This window comes from Octodon degus, unplaced genomic scaffold, assembly GCF_000260255.1.
Source record: "Octodon degus isolate 3935 unplaced genomic scaffold, OctDeg1.0 scaffold00229, whole genome shotgun sequence".
Taxonomy (NCBI): Eukaryota; Metazoa; Chordata; class Mammalia; order Rodentia; family Octodontidae; genus Octodon; species Octodon degus.
In genome coordinates this window covers 558,437-572,865 of record NW_004524805.1, presented here as the reverse complement: position 1 = coordinate 572,865, position 14,429 = coordinate 558,437, and the positions used below count along the sequence as shown (strand labels likewise).

At 37.7% G+C, this 14,429-nt stretch overlaps 1 protein-coding gene and 1 pseudogene across 1 annotated transcript in view; one reads left to right on the top strand and one right to left on the bottom strand.

The window, feature by feature from the left end:
* Ppil4 (peptidylprolyl isomerase like 4) overlaps positions 1–14,429 on the bottom strand; it is a 42,012-nt gene that overhangs the window by 4,175 nt on the left and 23,408 nt on the right. The window contains exons 11-12 of the mRNA XM_004645477.2: positions 13,526–13,622; positions 3,503–3,650 (exon numbers count right to left, since the gene is read on the bottom strand). Of these exons, the coding sequence (XP_004645534.1) occupies positions 3,503–3,650; positions 13,526–13,622 (245 nt within the window). The remainder of the gene's footprint in view (positions 1–3,502; positions 3,651–13,525; positions 13,623–14,429) is intronic.
* LOC101588461 lies at positions 12,571–13,026 on the top strand (annotated as a pseudogene).

Sequence of the window (14,429 nt, the reverse complement as noted above, 5' to 3'; positions counted from 1 at the left end):
CCCTTTAATTACAGTGCTAACTCCAAGACGAGCATGATGAAACACTCCTATGACCCCAATATTGGGGCTGAAGCAGGTGGGTCAAAATTTTAAGGCCCCTTTGGGCAATTTAGTAAGGTTTTGTCTCAAAATAAATAAAAAAGGGCCAGGGGACTCAATGGTACAGAGCTTGCTTAGCAGGGACCTGGGTTCAACTTTCAGTACTGCCAATAAAAATATATAAATAAATAAAAAGCAGCAAGAGCTAACAGCATTCCTCCCTAAGAATGTGATGCCAAAAGAGGGTGTCTGCCACTATAAGGCCTTACATAATCATTAACAACAGAATCAAAAGATTCATAAAAGTGACGAGGGGGCAGTCTTAAAATGTAGACAGTCTTCCCATTTTTTTAGACCTCTGATCATCTCACACACACTAATGTTTATTTCTGGCCTCAGTTCACTGAAGAGTCCATGCAAAAGTTCAGGGCAAAAAGCTGCAGCTAAAAGCACCATGAGCTTGGGTGGGGAGAAGGATTGAGCTTTTTAATGGAAAGAGTGCTAAAAATTCCTAAGAATGTGATGTAAGTACCATTTTAAAAGTCTGAGGTATCAGGGTGGTGGTGCATACCTGCAATCCCAGCACTAGGAAGGTTAAGGCCAGAGAATCGCCACAAGTTCCAGGCCAATGTGGGTTACATGAGTGAATTCAAGGTCAGACTGCACTGTACAGTGAGACCCTGCCTAAAAAAAAGTTCAGGTTGACATTTTTGGTGGGGGTGTCTTTAGACTAAGTATAGAAATTAAGAGAGATGAGACACTTCTGTTATACCTCACTGAAATAGCACTAGGGGCAAATTATTCTTGGTACAATAACAGGGCGGAGGAAAGGAAATTGACAGGAGTACATTCAAATGAGAACAGCAGAAGAGTTGCTAGGGGTATGAATCTATCTAAATTGGTCCCATTATGTACTAGCTATATAAAGCCATGGACCAGTATAAATCTTTTTCATCTTTACTGTTTTCTATTTTGTGAAATGAAGATAAAAGAAATCACCTCACAATGCAAAGACAATAAAGATGTCAGCTACTACTGCTCATATTATTACTAACTCATGTGAGGAATAAAGAAAAAGATAAAGGTCTATTTTACAACTGGGACGGGATAGGCATGATGGCAATCTTCACATAGTTAATAGGCTATGGAAAGAAGACTATACTTTCATTAGGCAACAGCAAGGGGTACCTATCCAGGACATGAGAAGCCAGGAATATTTATCAAATATATATTTGTTGAAAAATTTTTAAATGAAGAAACTGCAAAACATATAAAATAGTTACCTATGGAAGAAGAAAAAGGAGAATAAGAATATATTAAGTTCTTCATATACACTATCACATTATGTTGTATATTTTATTTTCAAACATATAATTTTTAAAACTGCAAACCAAAAACAGGCTTAAACAACCCCTTCATTTCAAAAATAAAATGAGAAAAATTAATTAAAATATGAATTCAAGAACTCAGTTAATGACATAACCACAAGAGAAACTATTACTGCTAACTCTAAAATAGTAATTTGTCTATAACAGTATAAGTAGTGGTAGTAAGAATTCTGTGATGAAAATGTTGACACAATTTTTTTTAATTTGCTCTTAACACATACTTGTTAAGTATTACCTAACTTTTGCAGAGGAGAAGACTGTGGCTCAGAAAGTTAAGTAACTTGCGAGGGTCACACCAATAACTAGCAGTGTAGAAATACAAACCTAATGGCTCAGACAGCAAATTCTTAACCTTGCCTACTGGGCCACACTCCTTCTGTCTTTGTGTCACTCACTTCCGCCTGCTGAAACCCTCACCCACTAGGGACTAATTCACATGTCTTCCACGTGCTAAGACAAAAGCAGGGGGCAGAGATGTAATCTGCTTTTTATTTAATCAACAGAAAAAAACACAGATTAGAAATGATCTCTTCATAATCAATTTTCTATGTCAAAATTTTCTATTTCATTATTTTAGAAAATCATTCAGAAGAGCTTTGAGATAATCAAGTTAATTGTTAGTGTAGTTTTATTTCATATGCACAATATGGAAGGACATAAACGTTTCATAGGCTGCAAAACCTCCAGGATTGGGGGCCTGCCCCTTAGCTCAGTTCTTTAGGTGGCTGCTTCAACAAAGCAGTCAGGCTCAGGTTGCTGGGGTTCATCCCCACAACTCAAGCAAGCCAAACCTGCCCTGAGGGCATTCGGAGCAAAAAAAAAAAAAAAAAAAAATCTCCAGAGCAGCAACATCCATAAAACGCCTCCTGATAAGTTAACAAATGGAAGCATTTTTCGAGCACAGACACACTTGTTTTGATACGAATAAACAAGTAGACACAGGTACAGAAACTGCTTGTTTGATAACATAAGAAATATACATTAAGTCACTGTGAAAACAATCTTTTATAATTTTTGATACTTTTTTTTTTTTTTTTTTTTTTGTGGTACCGGGGATTGAACTCAGGGCCTTGAGGTTTCCAGGCAAGTGCTTATTTTATTGAGCTATCTCCCCGGCCTTTGATATATATTCTTGAAAATTAAAGCCCATTACCATACATAGCCAATTTACATTTTGGAACTAGGAACTACATATCTATCCCTATGCAGAACTAGCCACTGCCTCTGACATTATACCACCAAGAGGTAAGTTTAAAAGGGACAACAGGGCCAGTGAGATAGCTCAGTGAACTAATTGCCTGCTTAGGCAAGTGCAGGGACTGAGGTTCAATCCCCAGGACCACATTCCATGCTGGCCCCACTCACGGGTGTGCTGACCTGGCCACAGAGATGGGAGTGTGGTGGCAAACGCCTGCAATCCCAGCACTGGAATCTGAAAACAGGAGGATCACTACAAGTCTGAGCTGGGTAGTGAGACCCTGTGCCATGCACCAAATATATAATAAATAAATAAATGGACAACAGCTGGAGGTACTGGCACACACCTATAATCCCAGCACTTGGGAATCTTGCATGATACCACTACACCAGCAGCACTGTTAATCCCAGCACTTGGGAGGCTGAGGCAGGAGGATAGCTGAGAGTTTGAGACTATCCTGAACTATACAGAGAAACCCTGTCTCGAAAAGAAAAGAAAAAAAAAAGAAACTGCATACTGCAGTACCTCAGTTCAAGAACAGTTTTCTCAACAAACAATTTGATTCACAAACAGAAGCACTTGGCAAAATTTTGTTTTGTTTACAAACTGTGTCAGGTGATAAACATGACCACAGCCAACTTTCCCATACAAATGTGGTCCATCTTTTCCAAAACCATAGAACAAATTAAGTTTGTGAACCCAAGTATCACTACATTTGCTTCTCCATATCTAAGTCTGGGCATTAAAAATATCTGGTTAAGGGGCCGGGGAGATGGCTCAGTGGAATAAGCGCTTCCCTGGCAAGCGCAAGGGCCTGAGTTCAATCCCCGGTTCTGCCAAAAATAAAAAATTAAAAAATTAAAAAAAATAAAAATACCTGATTAATATTTTTGATGGGCATGTAGTCTTCATCTTCTTTTTCTTCAGAGCAATGTCGTGTTTTCTTCTTGTGTTTTTTACTTGTGTGTGAGTGACTTGATTTTGAGTCTTCTGCCTGCTCATCTAGTATAAGATCATATTTTGCACTACAGCATTTAGTTAAGGATAAACAGAAGAAATGATAGATAAGACATTAAAACATAATCTGATGAATAAAGGAAGTCACAAGGCTAAGTGTAACCTTTTAATGCAAACAGCATGTCAAAAGCATAAAAAATATTTTTAAAAGAAAAGTAATATTTTCATTACGTAATTGAGATAGAGAAAACAATGAGTTAGTTAACAATTAGTGGGTTAATATAGAGAGAGAAAATTAAAAGCATTCATAAATGAAAACTCAAGTAGCATAAGAAATAAAGAGGGGGCCGGGGAGATGGCTCAGTAGAATAAGTGCTTTCCTGGCAAGTGCAAGGGCCTGAGGAGTTCAATCCCAGCTTCGAGCCCCCTCCCCCAAAAAAGAAAGAAATAAGGAAATGTATCTAAACTCAGAAAACAAAGCATATCTTAAATTATAAAAAATTAAGATATTAAAACTCTAGTACTCAAGAAACTATATAAGATGAAAAGTACTTCCACATGACACTTCTTTTAAATCAATTTCTAAAGGAGGAAATTTAACATCAATATCAATAGTTATCATGTTCAAATTCCAAAAAGAACTTATAAAAACTAAAATAATAAGTTCTACCAACAAAGACATACATGTTAGAATTATTTTAATGTCATAAATGTAAATGACAAGATAGCAATAAAGCCATACTTAAACACAGTATAGTTTAGGGACTGTTGCAAGATTCTACCCTTTCAATTTATTGGGGATGAGAAGGTGCTGCCCTCTTGGTCCAGCCCCTAGTTCTTTGTCTCTGGCTTATAGTACTATTTAGGAGCCTTAGGCAATCTCAGTCTTGGCACACCAGAAAGAAAAACTGATTAGAATATCAGTCACTTAGGTACCTAAGTCGTACAATCTGCAAAAACAATAGTATTAAGCACAACCTAGAAAATGACAAACTGTGGTAACTATTAATTTTCCAGTTTTATGAATTAGATTTGTGGTTATATAACAATTTCTTTTTTCATTTTTATGTATTCCATACAAGGTGTACAGGGTCTCACTACACAGACTGGATTCTAGTGATTCTCCTATTTTCAGCCTCCCAAGTGCTAGGATTACAGTTATGCACCACCAGCCCAGTCTCAATCACCATCTCAGCATACCCCGGGGAGTGGGGCCATCACAGCACACTGGGGATCTAACCCGGCCGCTGGGCTCTAAGCAGGCACTTTAATCTATGTAACAAAATTTTAAGTAAACCAAAAATTGTATGCAGCAAATACGCTTTCAACATGACAATCTTACATGCAGAACAAAATTTAAATGGGACTAGGAGGAAAAAAAAATAGAGAAATAGAAGAGGAAGAGATTAGAAAAAAAAAAAAAATGGGGAAAAAAAGTAAATGAGAAAAAAAAAAAGTCTACTTCAAGGCATGTCTCTGCTGTCACCGGTAGACAAAGGGGGGAGATGAGAGTCCAGATCCAAATTGATTAATCCCAGCAATAGATGTATGGTGGGGTAGTGGATAATCCCAACTATCCTAAGCCTTGAGCTCCACTTAAATTCAGGCTAGTTTCTGGCTGTGAGGCTGGAACCTGATTTGCTCAGCCTGCAACATTCCACTTGCCTCCTGCCAGCTTGACCTTACCTCCCTGCCAGCATGAATTTGGCTACTTAATCTCCTGCAACTTGAACTCTGAAAACTCATCCAGACATTGGAGCCAACAGATGGAGCTGGCCAGCTGTTCTGAGTTCCAACAGATTCACAATGCAGCCAGCTACACCTGGAAGATATCTTTCAGAAGTAGTCATTTCCTAAGGGTTTAATACTTGTTACTTAATATTGCTATTTAATACTAGCAATAAACTGCTATAAGCAATTTACACATGCCATCCAAGGAATTAAACTAGAAAAAAAAATTTTTTTGTTTAAAAAGAAAGAAAGTAAGACACTTAGGCTCATGAACAGCAAACCCACGGGGCCGTAAAATGGAACACGTTGAAAGGTATCTGCCTAGACTCTCTGAAATGGTAACAGCAAAAGTACCAAACCAGGTGAATGAGGCACTATGAAAATCAGGTCAGAAATTACTTCTCAACTACAGAGACGGTGTTCATAATGAAAGACATGATTAGTGGCTCCAGAGAAGATACAGATAAAAAATAAAAATAGAGGAGCTTAGGAAAACAATGGAAACCAAGAACACCTAACATAGGAAAGAAATGGAATCCATGAAACAGATTCAAACAGATACCCATACCTGTGAACCAAGCAACTGCACTGAAGGTAGCAATGTAACAAGGATCATGCTTGGAAGGCCTGTCATTCTGGTCTTCTAAATATGTACTTCTTGTCATGACATACCAATTATTACCATACTGTCTTTCAAAAAAAAAAAAAAAAACGAAAAACAAAAACAAAAAAACGAGATATCCAGGAGAATACAAATCCCACTGAAAGTACACAAAGAAGAATGAGCCAATGTGAAGGCAGAATATCAGATACAAAAGAATGGATTGCAGTTAGTGATAATGAAAAGAAAAATTTCTTAAAAATAGCAAGGGACCATGAAAAAACAATCCAACAGCTGCTAGATGATGCAAAGAATAATAAATACAATTGATGGGTGTCAATGAAAAACCAGAAGACAGAACAAATGAAATTAAAAAATCAGTTCACAAATTCATAAAAGTCAACTCCCTACGCAGAGAAAAAAATTTGACACACAGTAAGCAAGGAATATAGAACTTGAATTAGCCATAAAAAAAAAAAAAATTTTACACCAAGGCATATACTAGTCAAAATTCCAGAAATTCAACACAAGAATAGGATAGTAAAAACTGTTAAGAGAAAAGAAATAAATCACCTATAAAAGGAAGTCAATCTGAATCATAGTGACTTTTCAATATAAACCTTCAAGTCACGGAAAGCTTGGGGTGAAGTATTTCAATCCCTAAAAGAAAAGAACCTTCAACCTAGACTAGGATATTCCACAAAACTGTTTCAAATTTGATATAAAAATAATATACTTCCATGACAGAGAACACCTGAAGAAATACGTGAATACCAAACCAGCACTCCAAAATGTTCTAAAGGACATTCTATAAAGAGGTAACAAGGACTACAATAATGTTCTATGCAGGCCTGTTTCATGGATCTGTGCTGGGAAGGCCCAAATGTCAGTGGTGGAAGCTACAAAGTCTATGCCAGTAGGAACAGGAATCTGTGCAAGCAGGTTGAGGGATCTGAACTGTCTGGCACCAGGAAGCAACACTCAAGGTAAGAACCAGAGCTTCCCTGAAAAGTACTAAAGCCATCTTCAGCAACAGTGAGGTCCCAAGCTCCTCCACGAATGAGAACAGCCGAGCTCCTATCAGAAAAGTCAATGGAACAAACTTCTACAGGAGGCTGAGCAGTGCACCATCTTCCCCTATGGAACCAGGAAGCAATACTCAAGATGAGGACCATAGCTCCTCAAAATGAACTAACTACAGCAGTCCTCAGTGACAATGAGGTCCTAAGCTCCTCCTACAATGAGAACAACCAAGCTCACCAGGAAAGTCAGCGTAACAAGTCCCAAAGCAGAATAGCCCAAGAGAACCAGCAGCTTTCAATAGATTCCAACAGCTACCAACAGTGTCTAACTGCTCCCAACAGCCTCTCAAGAGCTTCCCTAGTTCTGCCTCATGTGCTGCTAGCAACAATCCTCAGGTAGGCCTCCCACACCCAGCAGCACACTAGTTTGGTTTAGCTGAGTGTAATAAATTGACCACCAGTTGGCAATTTACTACACCACATTAACAGAGCCAAGGATAAAGACCGTATGATGCAGAAAAAGTGTCTGACAAAGTGTAACACCCATTCACGGAAAACACCCTAAATAAAACTGGAATAGATGATCTTTGTCTCAGACAAAAGCCGTCTATGAAAAACCAAAGTCATCATCATACTAAATGGACAAAAATTGAAAGCTTTCACTCTAAAATCAGGAATAAGACAATGATGTCCACTGTCACCAACTCTTACGATACAGTTCCAGAAACATTAGCCAGGACAATTAATACAAGAGATAGAAATAAAAGGAATAAGGATGGAAAAGAGTTAAATTATCATTATTTGCAGATGACATGATACTGTACATAGAAGACTCCAAAATCTCCACCAAAAGACTTCTAGATTTAATAACCAAATTCAGTACCACAGGTGGATACAAAATTAACATTCAAAAATCAGTAGGATTTCTGTACACAAGTAACAAACTCACTGAGAGAGAAATTAGAGAAATAATGCCTGTCACTATAGCATCAAGAAAAATTAGATACCTAGAACTAAATCTAACAAAATTAAAAGACACTGAAAACTACAGTACTCTGAAAATGGAGATGGGAAATTATATCAAAAAATGGAAAGATTTCCCTTGTTCCAGGGTAGGAAGAGACAATATAGTAAAAATGATTATACTTTCAAAGTTGTTACAGATTTAATGTAATTCCAATAAAAATATCAACAGCATATATCAGTTAGAGAAAACAATCCTAAAATTCATTTGTAACCAGAAGAGACCCAGAGGGGCAGGGGAGATGACTCAGTAGAATAAGCACTTCCCTGGCAAGTGCAAGGGCCTGAGTTCAATCCCCAGTTTCGGGGGGGGGGGGAGGTGCAGAAGAGACCCAAAATAGCAAAAATAATTCTAGCCTGGGCATAGTGGCACAAACCTGTAATCCCAGCACTAGGAAGACTGAGGCAGGAGGATCAATGTGTGTTTGAGGCCAGCCTGAGCTACATAAGTGAGTTCAAGGCCAGCCTGCATTACACAATGAGAACCTGTCTCAAAAATATGATAACAATAGTAATAATATTAATCCTGAGCAACAAAAGGCAAGGCCCAGGAAATAGCTTGGTGCTCTAAGCACCTGCCTGGCAAAAACAAGGAGCTGGGTTCAATCCCCAGTACCACATGCAGTGACAGTCACTGAAACTGGGCATGGTGGCACACACCTGTACTCCCAGTGCTGGGAAGGCTAACACATAAGGATCACTATGAGTCCCAGCTGTGCAGTGAGACCCTGTACCAAATAAATAAATAAATCTTGAAAAAAACAAACAAAAGAGGCAAGGCAGGGGACACCTCAATCCCTGATTTGAAATTAAAAAGCTACTGTGATTAAAATACACCATGGCACTGTCAAAAAAACAGATCTGAGGATCATTGGAACAGATTAGAAGATCCAGAAACAATTCCAAATATGCTCAGCCACCTTATCTTTGACCATTCAATGGAAAAAAGATCACCTGTCTAATAAATGGTGCTGGAAAAAAGGGCTTTCTGGGCCAGGGATATGGCTTGGTGACACAGCACCTGCCTGGGAAGTGCAAGGTCCTATGTCCGACTTCCCCATACAAAAACTACAAACTGGCCTTCCATATACTGAAGATTAAAAGTAGGCCACATCCTCCACTATGCACTAAATTTAAAAATGGATCAAAGGTCTAAATATTAAAACAGAAACATTAAAATCTTGGAAGACAGAATAGATAAAACTCTTGAAGACACTTGTGTAGGCAGACTTACAAACTGCATAGGAACTATCACAAAGAATTAACAACTAGAATCTTACCTTATTAGAATGCTTTTTGCACAGTAAAAGAAACTATCAACAGAGTGAAGAGACAACCCACAGTATGAGAAAAAATGTTTGCCAGCTGTTCCTCAGAAAAAGGAATTATACCTAGAATATATAAAGAACTCAAAAACTTCAGAGCCCTAAATTTAAGGACCTAATCCAAAAATGGGCATGTGAAATGAATAGACACTTCTTAGATCAAGAAGTAGAAAGTGCAAATAAATATATGAAAAATATTTATCATCACTGGCTTTTATCGGTAAATGGATGTAAGCAGAAACTATACTCTTAAGTGAAATAAATAAGGCCTGCATGTGCAAATATAGTATTATTTCCTTGGTGTGAGAACATGAGAGAGAAAATAAAATCTGAAGGGTAAAACAGATTCTGGGAAAAGGGAATGAACCTATTTCAAACAAAAAGAATTACTGAGTTGAGAAAGACAGGAGAAGGAGTGGGGGACAGAGATATACGTATGTATGTACACAAGATGGTTTGGTACTGTGGATTTCTGCTGGTCTACGGAAAGGAGCAGTTAATGCTTAATTGGTTTTCTTTCCTTTTCTCAATTTTGTCCTTTTTCTCTTCTTAATTTCTTATATATTTCTTTATTTTTTTTCTTTCTTCTTCCAATATCGCATGCATATATCTGGTAATATGAATAACTAGTTGGAAGACTACACTATGCATTACAATAAATACTGTGAAATTCATATTTTATTTAGTAAAATTCTGTATCACTTATATTTTTTCTATTTTGATAATATTTTGTATTCTCTTTAAAAAATAAAAAAAGCAACACTGAGATTCCACCTCACTCCAGGAAGAATGGTTCTTATCAAGAAATCAATCAATAACAAATGCTAGAGGGACTTTGGGGGAAAAAACCTTTTTCCATTGTTGGTGGGAGTATAGACTGGTACAACCACTGTAGAAATCAGTGTGAAGATCTCTTAAAAAATTAGGACTACAGGTTCCATTTGACCCAACTACTCCTCTTCTTGGTATCTTTCTGAAAGAACTGAAAGCACAATACCACAGTGATATATAAACACCCATGTTTATAATGGCACAACCTATAATGATTGAATGTTGGAAATGACCCAAATTCCCATCAATGATCAATGGATAAAAAAGATGTGAGTTTTTAAAAATACAATGGAGTATTATTCTGCCATAAAGGATAGGCTTGAGACATTTTTAGCTAAATGTACCTTGAGACCATACTCTTAAATGAAATAAATTGGACAAAAGATATTGAGAAATGGGAAGAAAATTTTCAAATGAGAAGGCAATAAGAGCAGGGGAGCAGAAAAAGAAGAAACAACAAAAAAAACCAGAAAAAGTTTCTGTAAATAAAGAGAGGAAGAGGGTGGGAAGGGAAATGAGGAAAAAGCAGCAGTAAGATGCATCATGTACAGGCACAAATTCCCTATGATAAATGTTTTCAGGATGTGTATAAAATATACCAATGAAAAAAAAAAATTTTTAAATGTGTTTTAAAACATCAAAACAATGTTTTATGTGAAAATTACATAAAATTCAAAATTCAGTGTCCACTTTCACCTCTTTAAAAATCAGCTTAAAAATCTATTAGTTGACAAATTGTGAATAAAATTAACAAAATATAAGAGCAGGGCTGGGGTTGGAGAGATAGCTCAGTTTAATAATTGCTTGCCTCGCAAGTACAAGGGCCTTAGTTCAATACCCAGCTCCAAAAAACAATAGTGTCACCTTATTGTGGGGCTGGGGAGATGGCTCAGTAGAATAAGAGCTTCCCTGGCAAACGTAAGGGGCTGAGTTCAATCCCCGGTTCTGCAAAAAAAAGAAAAAGCAGGGCTGTCACTTAGTTATAAAGTGTTTGCCTAGCATGCTCAAAGGCCTGAATTGAACTACCACTATTAAGTAAATGAGCTAAACAAAATCTAAAAGTCATTTATTGTATAAGGATGTGGCTCAGTGGTACAAGGCTTGCCTATCATTATGAGGCCTTGATTTTGATCTCCATCAGCAACAAAAAAATATTTCAGTTATCCAATCCATCCTCCATCTGCCACTTGTGGTTAGTATACTGGACAATAGAAATAGCACACATTTTCATCCCTAAAGAAAATTCTATAAAACAGTACTATTTGTTCACAAATATGTTTAGGTTTTTTGTTTTAAATCCTTACAATCTAGCCTCTTGAATTTAAAGCATTTTAATGTTACAAATTCAAAACATTTCAGGTTGAACTGCTCCATGGGGAAGAAGACACCTCCTACTACTCAATGATGCACTATGACTATACTTCCTTTTATTTGTCCTACATGCTTCCCTTCTTCCAGTTGTGGTTAGGGTTTAACCTAAATTTGTAAATAAATCTCAAGTGTATATTCCTACTTTTTATGATTCTGAACCTTCAGTCTCAAAATCTCTAGTATTGTTTATTTCAGACCAAATCCTAGCTTGTTGGTCTGCCTGCCTGTAAAAGCTTCTTCTTATGCTGATACTCTCAGCATCCTTCTGATTTAATACAGCTTTAATCCTTCACAGTGCTCTACACACTGCAGGCAATTGACACATTTTAATACAAGAATATACAAAGGTCAACCAGATATTCATCTCTCCTTGATGAGTACTTGGAAAAGAAATGTGTATATAGAATAAGAAAGGAGAAACCTGAAGCATCAACAGAAACTAGGAAACAAAGACACCATTTACCTGAAACAACCACAAAAGACATAACCTTTGCAATGTGTGGAGTGATAGATTTATAATGGAAAAAAAAGCAGTGACCAAATTAAACTGACATAATATGAACAGTATGTTTCATTGCTTTTTACTTGTCTCAACCTAAAACTTGAAAGAACGTGAATTAAGTGGGCAACAGTTTTCTTTGTGATCCTCCAGAAGTCAACACTTGCAACTCACTGGGAGCTAAATGGGTATTTTTACTAAAATGACAATATACTATACAGAAAAAAGCAACCTAATCTTTTAACAAATAATTTCAGGGATTTGTCAATTAGATAAGGGAGTTAAACATAAGAAAATGGCCAGGATAAGGAAATTTCTGATGAGGAATTTAAAACATAATTATATATACAAAAAATAAAAATCTTACCTAAAGATCTGGGTACATGGTAAGTAGGAAGGTATTTAACCTCCAAGTAGAAAGGTAAAGATTTAAACATTCATTGCAAACCTAACATTCTCGGGCCCACATACAAAGGCGCGCAACCCGGGTGCGCTGCTCACCTCGGCTGCGCCGCACCCCCCCCACCCCCCACCGCCCTGCGTCTGCTGCACCTCCACGCTCAAGTTTCAAAAGACCTCACCAAGATGCCCTCCCAAATTGAACATGCCATGGAAACCATGATGTTTACATTTCACAAATTTGCTGGGGACAAATGCTGCTTAACAAAGGAGGACCTAAGAGTACTCAGGAAAAAGAGTTCCCTGGATTTCTGGAAAATCAAAAAGACCCTCTGGCTGTCGACAAAATCATGAAGGACCTGGGCCAGAGCCGAGATGGCAAAGTGGGCTTCCAGAGCTTCTTTTCACTAACTGCAGGTCTCACCAGTACATGCAATGATTACTTTGTAGTACACATGAAGCAGAACGGAAAGAAGTAGGTGACATTACCATTTACTCCTGCCCTGATGAAAGTTCTCCCAAGGCCACTTAAGGAATCTGCCTCTCGATCAAGACCCTTAGAAAGTGTACAAATAACATCCAGCCCTCACTGGACAAAGAGTGGAAGGTTCATTAAATGCTACATAAGCTTTTGATTTTTTTTATTTGCATCCTCTTGCCCTCAATAAAGTTTTTTTTTAGTTCCCAAAACAAAAAACCAAAAACCCTAACATTCTTTATAATACAGGATATAATGAAAAAACAAATTATGTATATGGCATTAAAAAGCAATAATAGGGGGCGGGGACATGCTCAGTGGAATAAGCGCTTCCCTGGCCAGCGCAAGGGCCTGAGTTCAATCCCTGGTTCCGCCAAAAAAAAAAAAAAAAGCAATAATAAATTACTTCTTCACAAATAAATGATCTGGAGACTGGGTGTGGTGGCACATGCCTGTAATCCCAGCTCTGACTCAAAAGCTTCGTTTTCAATAACTTCATGACCTTTTTTTTTTTTTTTGCAGAACTGGGGATTGAACTCAGGCCCTTGTGCTCTACTGAGCTATCTCCCCAGCCCCACTTCATGACTTTTTGAAACAGCACACAGAACTCTACACATCACAGTAGACAGTCAATACACATCGACGGACTTTTGTTAAGGATACTCCTGTTTGGGCTTTACTTTATCTTTCAGAACCAAATTAGATGGCTTGTCCTGTTCCTTTTCATACTCCTTGAAATCACTCTTGGTATATTTCCCACCTATTAATTAAGAAAAATAGTTTAGTAAGAAAAACCACCTAATTAATCAGGAACAATACCTATTTTATAAAAGATACGAGCTGTTTTTAAAAGGGACATATACTTGAGACAGAAAAAGGACAAGAGAACAAAAGAATCATAGTAATTTCATCTCCACTCTTATTTGAACAAAAATCAAATATCCATTTTGCTAGGTAGGCATATGCTGCCATCTAATGATACATGTGAATATTACAACATCAAATTTTCAAATAAATGTCAATAATACAGTGTATAAGCATAGCCACTAAGTCCATGAGAATATTAAGTCTGGTGGAAACTGAAGATTTGGGACCTAAATTTGGGATCGGAAAGACCTAAACTTGGAAGAAATGAGGCACTGAAGATCCCTGACCTATTTCTCAACAGAGAACCAGCCTGGCAGGAGACAGCAGAATGTACATAGAAGTTCACTAAAGATATCATGAGAGGGTTGATGAGAATGCCAAAGAAAAATGTACTGGTTTGAAATGCTGGCTTACAGGCACTTTTATTCCTCTCAAGTGACAAAACAGAACAATCTTTTTAAGAACATAAGGCTACTGTTACATCCTGGCTGGCCTCCAGGAGCAGGGCCATAAAAGAAGAGCACGCATGCAGCTTCTCTACTCGTCAGCCCAGGTCCTTACCACAGGAGGGCTGTTTGCACACATGTTCCAGACCTGCCGCCAGGCCTGCCTTTCCTATCCCCTCAACTACCACTTCCTAGTGCTTCCTGTGGGAAGGCTCCCTATACAAGGGTCTGGAGTCCGTGTATGAGCAAAGCAA